The 13,233-nt window shown below is 43.1% G+C and overlaps 1 protein-coding gene across 6 annotated transcripts in view; it reads right to left on the bottom strand.

The window, feature by feature from the left end:
- Positions 1-1,514: 1,514 nt before the first annotated feature.
- The window catches only part of LOC121539308 (kinectin), a 35,895-nt gene continuing 24,176 nt past the window's right edge, over positions 1,515-13,233 (bottom strand). For 4 of the 6 annotated variants that reach the window (XM_041847695.2, XM_041847700.2, XM_041847697.2 and 1 more), the window contains 11 exons: positions 12,419-12,508; positions 10,226-10,345; positions 10,032-10,121; positions 9,528-9,620; positions 9,344-9,412; positions 9,136-9,219; positions 8,417-8,500; positions 6,998-7,081; positions 5,551-5,640; positions 5,177-5,287; positions 1,515-2,520 (listed from right to left, as the gene is read on the bottom strand). In XM_041847695.2, the coding sequence (XP_041703629.1) occupies positions 2,491-2,520; positions 5,177-5,287; positions 5,551-5,640; positions 6,998-7,081; positions 8,417-8,500; positions 9,136-9,219; positions 9,344-9,412; positions 9,528-9,620; positions 10,032-10,121; positions 10,226-10,345; positions 12,419-12,508 (945 nt within the window). In that variant the 3' untranslated portion in view covers positions 1,515-2,490. The remainder of the gene's footprint in view (positions 2,521-5,176; positions 5,288-5,550; positions 5,641-6,997; positions 7,082-8,416; positions 8,501-9,135; positions 9,220-9,343; positions 9,413-9,527; positions 9,621-10,031; positions 10,122-10,225; positions 10,346-12,418; positions 12,509-13,233) is intronic. The other 2 variants (XM_041847701.2, XM_041847699.2) reach the window with 2 other exon arrangements.

The raw sequence follows: 13,233 nt of genomic DNA, 5'->3' as shown, positions 1-13,233 counted from the left end.
ACCTTAATGTGCTTCTTCTTGAGCCACTCCTTTGTTGCCTTGGCCGTGTGTTTTGGGTCATTGTCATGCTGGAATACCCATCCACGACCCATTATCAATGCCCTGGCTGAGGGAAGGAGGTTCTCACCCAAGATTTCACGGTACATGTCCCCATCCATCGTCCCTTTGATGCGGTGAAGTTGTCCCCCAAAGCATAATGTTTCCACCTCAATGTTTGACAGTGGGGATGGTGTTCTTGGGGTCATAGGCAGCATTCCTCCTCCTCCAAACACGGCGAGTTGAGTTGATGCCAAAGAGCTCGATTTTGGTCTCATCTGACCACAACGCTTTCACCCAGTTCTCCTCTGAATCATTCAGATGTTCATTGGCAAACTTCAGACGGCCCTGTATATATGCTTTCTTGAGCAGGGGGACCTTGCAGGCTCTGCAGGATTTCAGTCCTTCACGGCTTAGTGTGTTATCAATTGTTTTCTTGGTGACTATGGTCCCAGCTGCCTTGAGATCATTGACAAGATCCTCCCGTGTAGTTCTGGGCTGATTCCTCACCGTTCTCATGATCATTGCAACTCCACAAGGTGAGATCTTGCATGGAGCCCCAGGCCGAGGGAGACTGACAGGTCTTTTGTGTTTCTTCCATTTGCGAATAATCGCACTAACTGTTGTCAACCTTCTCACCAAGCTGCTTGCCGATGGTCTTGTAGCCCATTCCAGCCTTGTGTAGGTCTACAATCTTGTCCCTGACATCCTTGGAGAGCTCCTTGGTCTTGGCCATGGTGGAGAGTTTGGAATCAGATTGATTGATTGCTTCTGTGGACAGGTGTCTTTTATACAGGTAACAAACTGAGATTAGGAGCACTCCCTTTAAGAGTTTTTTGTTGTTATTCTCTCTCACTGTTCAAATAAACCTACCATTAAAATTATAGACTGATCATTTCTTTGTCAGTGGGCAAACGTACAAAATCAGCAGGGGATAAAATACTTTTTGCCCTCACTGTACAAAGAGCACATTCCTAAAATTACACCCACCACATGACAGTAAGATGTTTGTCTTGAAAGGGGACAGCCTAACATTATTCTGCTTATTAGTCAGTCACGCACCCCTTAGCACATTGGTCATCAGTGTAAAAACCTGAGCTGAGGGAATGGCCTTCCTTTTTCTTTGTAGTGATCAAATTGAATGCCACATTGCAGAGATACAAGATCATCCAGCCCAAAAGTCAACCCCTAGCCTCAGCCCGTTACTCCTAGACTGACTGATGGCTCTTCATAGGTCTGAAAGTATCAGATAGGTGAAAGCAACAACATAAAATACTTCACTCAAGCCTCTGGTAGGCAAAGTAGTACACTACATTTCAAGGTAGTTTCTAGATGTGTTTATGGGTTGATTTTGTATGTGTAGGATGGACAAAATTTAAAAATAAGCAGAGGGATAAAGTCTGGGATATTGGTGCCCCACAGTGGTATGACAAAGGAAGTGCAGTCAAGAGAAGCAGAACTGAACACAGGACACCAAGCAGATTTATTAAGCATCCCTTTTATTAACGGTCACCTTTTACAAAAACGAAATGTTCTGTGTTAATGAAATTAGCAACAATACAGCGAGTGTTGATAACAGATTATATGGGACACCTCTTCCTAAAGTAGTTACAGTAGGATTAAAACCTCTACTCTGTAGACCTGTCCTACTGCTCCCACAGCGAGGCCGGGTCACAGCACCCCTCCTACTGGCTCTGCACTTACAGACTTCCTCCATGCATCTCCATGGTTACAGTTACTTAGTGACCCGTCTGACATGCTGGGACCCTCCCTTATGCCCTTGCCCCTCCAAAATACTCAGCCAAAGTATGCATATACAGTATCTATGTATTCATGAATCAATGCACATTTACAGTATGTGAGTTTTCAGCAAAGGAGTCAAAGAGAACAATTGTAGTGTAAGGTCAGCAGGTCCTAACAGTTACTTTAACAATACATTTTTCCTTTTTAACTTAAAAAAGGAAAGAACCCAAAGTTCATTTAATAAAGTAGGAATCCACTTCATCACCCTCTGGACAAAGAAAACTAACAGGAAAAACTACATCTGTATTCAAAATTTTCCATTGAAAAAAGGGGGAAAACGGGGGGAGATGCCACAGTCTGACATGTGTAGGATGTCTTTAGCGCTGGCTGTGCTACTGTAGGGATCATGGAATGTGGTGGGACTTTGCAGTAGTAAGGTCTAGTTTGGTGTCCGGAGTGTGTGTGTAGTGTGAGGGAGCCCCTCTCCTCTGGGGCCCAGCGAGTTCTCTCCCTGACCCTGCTGAGGAGGAGCAGGTGGAGGTCAGAGGTAAGCGGCGGGCAGGGACAGAGGATCAGCAAGAGGCTGCCTACAGTACAGGTGAAGGGGAAAGAGAGGAGTGTGACAGGAGAGGAGAGGCCATGATAGGAGAGGTGGTGGGGAGGTCAGGGGTGGTCTTTGTAGTAAGGTTGGGAGTGTCCATCATCCCCTCCCTATGCTTCAGGCGAGTCTTTGTCCGATTCCTGCAAAAAAAAGCACAGTTCAAGACCTCTTTAGTGTTACAAGGAAGAATTGCTTGCCAGTTACACCCCCGATTTAACAGATGTGCTTGCTGAAAACCAAGTACAATTTAAGAAACTGTTCACACTTATTATTATTCTCCTTCTGCTGGAACCTGTCAAAAAAAGTTACCAACACCAAATCAACTAGCACTAGTATACTACTTATACTTTTGACACTAAATCCAAATTTGCATAAATTCCAATGTATTTCAACAGCCATAGACTTGAATGGTAAAATGTTGCGCCGTGCCTAGACTTCAACCATTTATGCTTTTTGAACTATAACCATTTTAAAATGTTCCTAAAAGCTCCATGGGCTTCAATGGGAAGTATTTGGATCCGCTACTGCTCTGGAACCGTTAAAGCAAACAAACACCAAACCAACGTTGACATGTACAGAATGACTCAACTTAAATTGCTTGTCAAAAGACTGTTCATGCTATTTGCACATTTGAATAATAACAGTTAAACATTTGCATAAAAGCTCCATAGACTTCAAAAGGAAAACATTTTATTCACCACTGCTCTTGATCTGTTTCAGCTACAATCACCAACCCAACGTGGAAATGTGCAGACTGACTCAACTTAGATGGCTACAACACAGCTTCTTGCAACCATTCATAAGCTATAGAGATTGTTGTATCTCCATTCATTTCAACGGTGGAATGCAGGCTTCAACATTCTAAACTGAAATCAATGCCACAACTTTCAGAATGTTGAAACTAAACCATTTTGAGAGCTTAAAAACACATTATATGGCTTATGATGCTATGGTACTCACTCTAGCCTACTATACTAGCCAACAACAGTGCATTTGGAAAATATTCAAACCCCTTCACTTTTTCCACAGTCACGTTACAGCCTTATCCTAAAATGATTTTTTTGTTAAATTCTCATCAATCTACACGCAATACCCCATAAAGACAAAGCAAGAAATGTTTGCAAATGTATTACAAATAAAAAATGGAAATATCATATTTACATAAGTATTCAGGCCCTTTACTCAGTACTTTGTTGAAGCACCTTTGGCAGGGATTACAGCCTCAAATCTTCTTGGGTATGACGCTACAAGCTTGGCACACCTGTATTTGGGGAGTTTCTCCCATTCCTCTCTGCAGATCCTCTTAAGCTCTGTCAGGTTGGATGGGGAGCGTCGCTGCACAGCTATTTTCAGGTCTCTCCAGAGATCTTCGATCGGGTTCAAGTCCGGGCTCTGGCTGGGCCACTCAAGGACATTCAGAGACTTGTCCCGAAGCCACTCCTGCGTTGTCTTGGCTGTGTGCTAAGGGTCGTTGTCCTGATGGAAGATGAACCTTCGTCTGGGGTCCTGAGCGCTCTGGAGCAGGTTTTCATCAAGGATCTCTCTGTACTTTGCTCCGTTCATATTTCCCTCGATCCCGACTAGTTTCCCAGTCCCTGTCGCTGAAAAACATCCCCACAGCTTGATGTTGCCACCACCATGCTTCACCGTAGGGATGGTATTGGCCAGGTGATGAGCGGTGCCTGGTTTCCTCCATTCAGGCCAATGAGTTCAATCTTGGTTTCATCAGACCAGATAATCTTGTTTCTCATGGTCTGAGAATCCTTTAGGTGCCTTTTGGCAAACTCCAAGCAGGCTGTCATGTGCCTTTTACTGAGGAGTGGCTTCCGTCTGGCCACTCTACCATAAACGCCTGATTGGTGGAGTGCTGCAGAGATGGTTGTCCTTCTGGAAGGTTCTCCCATCTCCACAGAGGAACTCTGGAGCTCTGTCAGAGTGACCATCAGGTTCTTGGTCACCTCCCTGACCAAGGCCCTTCTACCTCGATTGCTCAGTTTGGCCAGGCAGCCAGCTTCTTCCATTTAAGAATGATGGAGGCCACTGTGTTCTCTAAATTTTTTTGGTACCCTTCCCCAGATCTGTGCCTTGACGCAATCCTGTCTCTGAGCTCTACGGACAATTCCTTCGACCTCATGGCTTGGTTTTTGCTCTGACATGCACTGTCAACTGTGGGACCTTATACAGACAGGTGTGTGCCTTTCCAAATCATGTCCAACCAATTGAATTTACCACAGGTGGACTCCAATCAAGTTGTAGAAACATCTCAAGGATGATCAATGGAAACAGGATGCACCTGAGCTCAATTTCGAGTCTCATAGCAAAGGGTCTGAATACTTATGTAAATGAGGTATCTGTTTTTTATTTATAATGCATTTGCAAAGAATTCTAAAAACCTGTTTTCATTTTGTCATTATGGGGTAGTGTGTAGATTGATGAGGATTTTTAATTTATTTAATCAATTTTAGAATAAGGCTGTAACGTAACAAAATGTGGAAAAGGGGGTCTGAATACTTTCCGAATGCACTGTATATCCCACTATAATAACTACACACCTACAAACCGCCCTAAAATAGGTCACTATAACTAACCCATAGCCTATGAAAACCATATTCCTACCGCTGTCACTACCACTACTACTATTTCACAACCATAAATAATGCAAGACTAGCAAGCACACACATTTACTTCAGTAAATGTCCTTTTCAATTTGTACATTGATTTTTTTCTATATTTTAAAGCCTTCTTTCGATGGCTGTATTTTTATATTGTGGATCCATAATAAATACAACGTCGTACCGCCTCCTGTCTCTTGGTGAGTTGCCGGTTGACGGCCTGTAGCAGCTGCTGCAGTTCCCTCACAGTTTGGTTCAGCCCTGCCGTCTTTTTCTCCTTCCTGTCAATCTCCTCCTGAAGGACACAGTGACGGGTTAGTTACTACCCTCTAGTCACTTTTAATATAACTACACCTACTTGTCAATAAAACAACCCCTATTTAAAGACTGGTTAGATTCAATACACAACTACATCTACTAACTATCAATACTACAACTACTAGTAGCGAGATACCTTTGTTTTTACCATGAATTTACACTACCTAGATAATAAGTGCAACGGACTGTCTTTAACATACAGCCACAAACAGTTCCCCTTCCCCCTCCAGTAAGTCTTACGTGTGATGAGAGGTTGCTGTTCTCTATCAGGTCACCCTGGCCAGTCTCTTTGAAGAGCTCCTCCTGGATCAGGTCCAGAGACTGCTGGGCCTGAGGTGGAGCAGGGTGGGGGAAATTACAAGAAACATTTAAGGTTACATTTCAGGTAATATAAGTGTGTTCAACACATCCACATATTCAAATGCTCAGTGTGTATTTAGCTCCTAGTAGGGATGCAAATCTTGGTCAAAATAATTCCAAACAGTAAAATTACGTGACCAACAGAAAATACTATTAGAGATCTGTATATAATGATGAGATGCGTATGTTTCCACCCTAACAATGAGAGTTGGCCCAAGGCAGGAAGACAGGCGACAAGCTTAGGCCCAAAATAAGCCCATAGAAACCTTTTCTTTTGGATGGATTTCACTCTCGCTTTGCCTCTTCCTCTCTGATACTATGCATGCACAGGACATTTTTCATTAAGACCTTAATGGAAACATGCAACAATAGCAAGCCTATCATCTTACAGTTCAAAAGGCTATAGCCTATTATTGAACATGCAACTGCTGTAATGAAGCAGCTAATAAAACATCATTTTCAAACATTGGCCAAAATGCAATTAGCGGAAAACACAGCTCTATCCTAATACGAGCAGTTGTGACTGATTTAAATCTCAGTTAGAAACTTAGAAAGAGGGGGAATCTAATAGCAACAACTATGATGGGTTGCTAATATGACTAGGATTGTGCCTTTGGCTTCTGGACAACGAAATAAAGTTATGAAAACCAATAGAACAGGAGAGAAATGCCAGTTAATGGCATGAGGAAGTCTTTATAAAATAATTGCATCTACCTTTCTACAGATGGATTTTCGCAAGGCTACTTTGAAGCAAGGTAAGACATGCCTCATTATTTGAAGTAAACTAAAACATTCAGGTTTCAAACAATTATACTGCCTCAAACTCACATTGCAAAGTGGTGGGTGACGCGTTGATAGTCAACAGTAGGCAGGCTATAGCCTATGCATCCGAACGGCGAATTGGAGGCGCGCTTTAATTACGAGTTGAGATTGAGAAATAAAAATAGCTCCTTTTAATCGTGGCCAGAATTGTTATTTGTTGCACAATGACTGGGCTTACAAACGCAGGTTTCATTTCGGTAGCCTACAGACTTTTTGAGCGCTCCTCAAACTAGGCTTGGTATGCTGTGCACGTGTGATAAATAAGATGCATGACGACTAACGAAAATAGACACTCGCCAATTTAATACCACACAATTATGCAAATTAGACCGATAAGCATGACTGGTGAAATGTATTTTCGGCGGCTAACCGTTAACATCCCTAGCTCCTAGAGTAAGTTGTTTCTTTCTAGACTTGGACTGGTGACTAATTGTTTCTCTAACAGCAATGTAAATCCAAACAAACTAAAGGTAGTCCAATCCTGAGAGACAAGGGGCCATCTTACCTTATAGAGATCTCCAGCCACCTTCTGCCTCTCACACTCCTCGGTCTCCAGTTTGGACAGAGTCTCAGTCAGCTGGGTCTTCAGCTGCAACCAAACACCAGAGATGAGACAATTAACACATGACAATGACAGCCCCACTCCTGGTGAAATCTGATCTCAAACTGTTTGGAGGGGGGAATTTGCATAACACTGAGGTGGTATTCAAATATTTATACCAAGACAAATGACAACATCTCTGTTTTGCATACACCAACAGTGGTTTCACTTGGCTTTTAGAGTGGTTGAGACATGTATAAATAGCTACTTATGGCAACTGATGTCAGTTATGTCTCTACTAAACTAGCTATTTAATGATTAGCTAGAGACTGATAAAGATATTAAATGTTGTATTATCAATGAAAAACCAGCAGAGATGTTTTAGTTATCCTTGAAGATGTTCACAGACAGAGGGAGGCAAGACGAGACAGACAAGACAACGAGACAGACATTGAAAATGTTCCAACTGTGTGTGGAGGCAGAAGAATGATTAAGCGATGAAAGTGTGTGTGCAGTTGAAAGCATATAATGTATCCCCAAAGATGGCTGACATGGAAAAGCTTATTGTGCAGGAGTAGCAGTAAGCCACTATAAGCCTGTTAGTAGTAGTGATGGCATAGTAGATCATGTGCAGAGTGGAAACAGTAGTGTGTGTTAGTTTTCAACTCTCTCCCTCTACTGCACCTGCTATTTCAACCTCTAAATGCCCGGCTATGAAAAGCCAAGTGACATTTACTCCTGATGTACTGACCTGTTGCAACCTCTAAAACCACTGTGATTATTATTTGACCCTGTTGGACATCTATGAACGTTTGAAGATCTTGGAGAAAAATCTGGCCTTAATGGCCATGTACTGTTATAATCTCCACAAGGCACAGCCAAAAGGGGACTGGCCACCCCTCAGAGCCTGGTTGCTCTCTAGGTTTCTGCCTTTCTAGGGAGATTTTCGTAGCCACCATGCTTCTACATCTGCATTGCTTGCTGTTTGGGGTTTTAGGCTGGGTTTCTGTATAGCACTTTATGACATTTGATGATTGATTGTTAGTCTGTCCTATCACAGAGTAAGGGTGGTCCATCATCTATAACCTATGATACTAATACTCCAGTCTAACGTTACACTAATAATATAACTGGCTCCTAAAAAGCAAAGAAAACACACCTTATGCATGCATCTTGTATATAAAAACAGTTTAGCCAATGTTGCATTTGAGCTTATATCACTACTGTATCCATAGGTTGTAGATAGATGTACTGACTCCCAGAGGACTCGGAGGACCCTGTATTCTCTAGGCAGGTGGTGACCCCAGAGATAACGTTGGGTGGTGCAGTAGGGAGGAGGGACAGGTTATGGAAGCTCTGCCTATATGGGTGAGCAAGGCTTACCAAATTCAGCTCCTCATTCTGCCTGACTGCTTCTTTATAAGAGCCATCAAGTTTGCTCTGCAGTTCAGTCAACAGATCTTTGAGCTGAAATGAAGTGTGAGATGTTTTTAACGGGTAGCTGTGGGATCCGGGGAGCCAGTGGAAAGAACGCTACACAGTTGAAGCAGGGGAACGGGGTGGTCGATCGGCTGCTAGGGCGAGAGTGTACTAGCCTATAGCATCAAGCTGTTTGGTTGGTTTTTCTACCTTTAATCAATGCTCTACAAGCATCTACATAAAACACATTCTCAATCAATGGAGGAATTATGTGGTGATATGAATGAATGCAGCTGGCTGACAATGTTTTTGTTCTGTGTAACTGCAGTGACGCCAATGTTTTAACAACAACAGGGCAGACTCAGTCTGATTTGTTAGTGTGAGAAATACAAGTTCTGTAAGTTATTGTGTAAAGTGTGTAACCATTTCAACCAAATTCTATAACAGAACATACCAGAATGAACTGTGTGGTGTATGAACTATGAATGTAATGTGCAATTGTTGCATGTACAAACACAATGGTGGATACCACAAACAGTAAACACAGAGACATGCACCATAAACATACAGTACACTGCCACCCACAAACAATGCAGAGGGGAATGACTACATAGATGGATAATCACTATGCTATGACATGACTGAGTATGACTGGTAGATGACAGGAAGTCTAGTCAGCTCACCTCTCTGACCTCTGTCACATAGGTGGCGCTCTCACGCTCTGCTTTCTCCAGCTCAGACTCAAGGTGCTGCTTGTCTTTTATCAACTATGGAAGAACAAAACAAGGAATTTTGACCTATGAAAATCACTTACATTTAATGAGTCAACTGATGTAAAGTGACTAATACAATTGCTGAGAGATGTGTTAAGTGTGTAACTGAAGGACTGACGTTGTCCAACTCCCCGCTGTCGCTCAGTCTGTCTACCTCCTGCTCCAGTGCTGCAACTTTCTCGCTCATCTAGGAAAGAGAGGGCAGGAGAGTGACCATAAGCACCACACATACCAATTATATTGTGGTTAAAAGGACAATATAAATACAAATTGAGTTTGATTGAATGGTCTTCAGTGTTCACCTCTTTCAGCTCTGTCTGTGACAGATCCAGCTTCACCTTCCAGCGAGACTCCTCCTTCTCCACACTGCTCTGGAGACGCTGAAGGATGCCCTCCTGTGGACAGTAAAGGGTATTACAGGTTAGTTTAAAAGGCACAATCAAATAAAATAATTGTATTTGTCACTTGCGCGGAATTCAACAGGTGTAGCCCTTACTGTGAAATGCTTACTTACAAGCCCTTAACCAACAATGCAGTCCAAGAAATAGAGTTAAGAAAATATTTACTAAATAAACTAAAGTAAAAAAGAAAAAATAATAAAAAAGTAACAAGAAAATGACATTAACAATAACAATGCTATATACAGGGGGTACCGGTACCGAGTCAATGTTATCGACAGGTTAGTCGAGGTAATGTGTCATGTGACTATGCATAGATAATAAACAGCGAGTAGCAGCAGTGTAAAAACAAAAACTGAGGCCTTTATAGCATTATCTACAGGACACTGACAGAGAGCATCTCCTCACCGTCTCAGCCAACACTTTCTTGTACGTCTCACAATCTTTCTGTAGAACCTTCTGGGCCTCTTCAGATTCCTTCAGCTTTTCAGCCAATACCTGGTGAAAGGAACAGCACTGGTTACACTTCTTTCCACCTCAGTTCTCAGACATTTGAAAACATACAACTATTTTTAAAGAAACCGTAAAGGCTGTGACGTCACCTTGGTGTCCTCGGAGCCCTCTGGAGCTGGTTCAGGTGCTGCTTCAGGGGCAGGGTTGGGCTCTGCTGCTGGGGCCTCTCTCACTGCAGTCTCAAACCTCTGCAGCCACTCCTGGTGGTTCTGAGAGAGAAGACGGTAGTGAAGATAGAAAACTATAGGACATGAAAATATTAACTTATAATTGAATATCACATCATGTGGTCCTCTGTAGCTCAGTTGGTAGAGCATGGCGCTTGCAATGGCTGTAGAGTCGGTTCAATTTCAGAGACCACCCATATACGTACAATTTCTGCAAGTATGACTAAGTCGATTTGGATAAAAGCGTCTGCTGAATTGCATATACATATACATATATATACATATACAGTGGGGAGAACAAGTATTTGATACACTGCCGATTTTGCAGGGTTTCCTACTTACAAAGCATGTAGATGTAATTTTTATCATAGGTACACTTCAACTGTGAGAGACGGAATCTAAAACAAAAATCCAGAAAAACACATTGTATGATTTTTAAGTAATTAATTTGCATTTTATTGCATGACATAAGTATTTGATCACCTACCAACCAGTAAGAATTCCAGCTCTCACAGACCTGTTAGTTTTTCTTTAAGAAGCCCTCCTGTTCTCCACTCATTACCTGTATTAACTGCACCTGTTTGACCTCGTTACCTGTATAAAAGACACCTCTCCACAACCTCTCCACAATGGCCAAGACCAGAGAGCTGTGTAAGGACATCAGGGATAAAATTGTAGACCTGCACAAGGCTGGGATGGGCTACAGGACACTAGGCAAGCAGCTTGGTGAGAAGGCAACAACTGTTGGCGCAATTATTAGAAAATGGAAGAAGTTCAAGATGACGGTCAATCACCCTCGGTCTGGGGCTCCATGCAAGATCTCACCTCGTGGGGCATCAATGATCATGAGGAAGGTGAGGGATCAGCCCAGAACTACACGGCAGGACCTGGTCAATGACCTGAAGAGAGCTGGGACCACAGTCTCAAAGAAAACCATTAGTAACACACTACGCCGTCATGGATTAAAATCCTGCAGCGCACGCAAGGTCCCCCTGCTCAAGCCAGCGCATGTCCCGTCTGAAGTTTGCCAATGACCATCTGGATGATCCAGAGGAGGAATGGGAGAAGGTCATGTGGTCTGATGAGACAAAAATAGAGCTTTTTGGTCTAAACTCCACTCGCCGTGTTTGGAGGAAGAAGAAGGATGAGTACAACCCCAAGAACACCATCCCAACCGTGAAGCATGGAGGTGGAAACATCATTCTTTGGGGATGCTTTTCTGCAAAGGGGACAGGACGACTGCACCGTATTGAGGGGAGGATGGATGGGGCCATGTATCGCGAGATCTTGGCCAACAACCTCCTTCCCTCAGTAAGAGCATTGAAGATGGGTCGTGGCTGGGTCTTCCAGCATGACAACGACCCGAAACACACAGCCAGGGCAACTAAGGAGTGGCTCCGTAAGAAGCATCTCAAGGTCCTGGAGTGGCCTAGCCAGTCTCCAGACCTGAACCCAATAGAAAATCTTTGGAGGGAGCTGAAAGTCCGAATTGCCCAGCAACAGCCCCGAAACCTGAAGGATCTGGAGAAGGTCTGTATGGAGGAGTGGGCCAAAATCCCTGCTGCAGTGTGTGCAAACCTGGTCAAGACCTACAGGAAACGTATGATCTCTGTAATTAAAGGTAAAGGTTTCTGTACCAAATATTAAGTTCTGCTTTTCTGATGTATCAAATACTTATGTCATGCAATAAAATGCAAATTAATTACTTAAAAATCATACAATGTGATTTTCTGGATTTTTGTTTTGTTTTAGATTCCGTCTCTCACAGTTGAAGTGTACCTATGATAAAAATTACAGACCTCTACATGCTTTGTAAGTAGGAAAACCTGCAAAATCGGCAGTGTATCAAATACTTGTTCTCCCCACTGTGTGTGTGTGTGTGTGTGTGTGTGTGTGTGTGTGTGTGTGTGTGTGTATATATATATATATATATATATATAAAAATATCATAGATCCTCTGTAGCTCAATTGGTAGAGCATGGCGCTTGTAACGCCAGGGTAGTGGGTTTGATCCCCGGGACCACCCATACGTAAAAATGTATGCGCACATGACTAAGTCGCTTTGGATAAAAGCGTCTGCTAAATGGCATATTATTATATTATGGGAGCCCTTACCTGTTCAGTGGGCAGAGGCACGTTCGGTAGCAGTCTGTGCAGAACATCTCGACACTCTGCCTGGGCTATCTCCAGGGCCGTCTGGTTCTCCTGAAGAGGAGGAAAGAGAAGAGGACATTCAACATGGACTGCACTCAGGGCTCACACACACATTTGGGGAACCGGTACAGTAGTTAGCTAAATAGCCTCAGGACACTACCTCTGGTTGCTTGGTTTCACTCGTCTCATCTCAGAGCGCATACAGGAGCATGGCCTCTGACAAGCACAACTCCCTCGCCATGACATTCCAGTGAACAAACAGCTAACATTTACAATGGCTCAATTATTTAGTGTGCGCTCCAAGCAAGTATTCATACGCCCCACTGTTCAGCAGACACACATCCACAACCACGAGACAAGTTCCTCAAGCTTTAGACCACACCCTACACAGGTTCACTTATTTAATATTTTTTATCCTCTCGAGGAGGAACATCAGTCACTTGTGTTCATATAGTTGCAGCACAGTAATGCCCATGAGAAGCTAACATTCTGCCCAGAGACAGACATCCATAGATCACCAATTCAATTCAATTTTAATTCAATTCAATTTTATTTTATATAGCCCTTCTTACATCAGCTAATATCTCGAAGTGCTGTACAGAAACCCAGCCTAAAACCCCAAACAGCTAGTAATGCAGGTGTAGAAGCACGGTGGCTAGGAAAAACTCCCTAGAAAGGCGAAAACCTAGGAAGAAACCTAGAGAGGAACCAGGCTATGAGGGGTGGCCAGTCCTCTTCTGGCTGTGCCGGGTGAAGATTATAACAGAACCATGCCA

This window comes from Coregonus clupeaformis, chromosome 25 (genome assembly GCF_020615455.1).
Source record: "Coregonus clupeaformis isolate EN_2021a chromosome 25, ASM2061545v1, whole genome shotgun sequence".
NCBI classification, from domain to species: Eukaryota; Metazoa; Chordata; class Actinopteri; order Salmoniformes; family Salmonidae; genus Coregonus; species Coregonus clupeaformis.
This window is presented reverse-complemented; position numbering and strand designations above follow the sequence as displayed.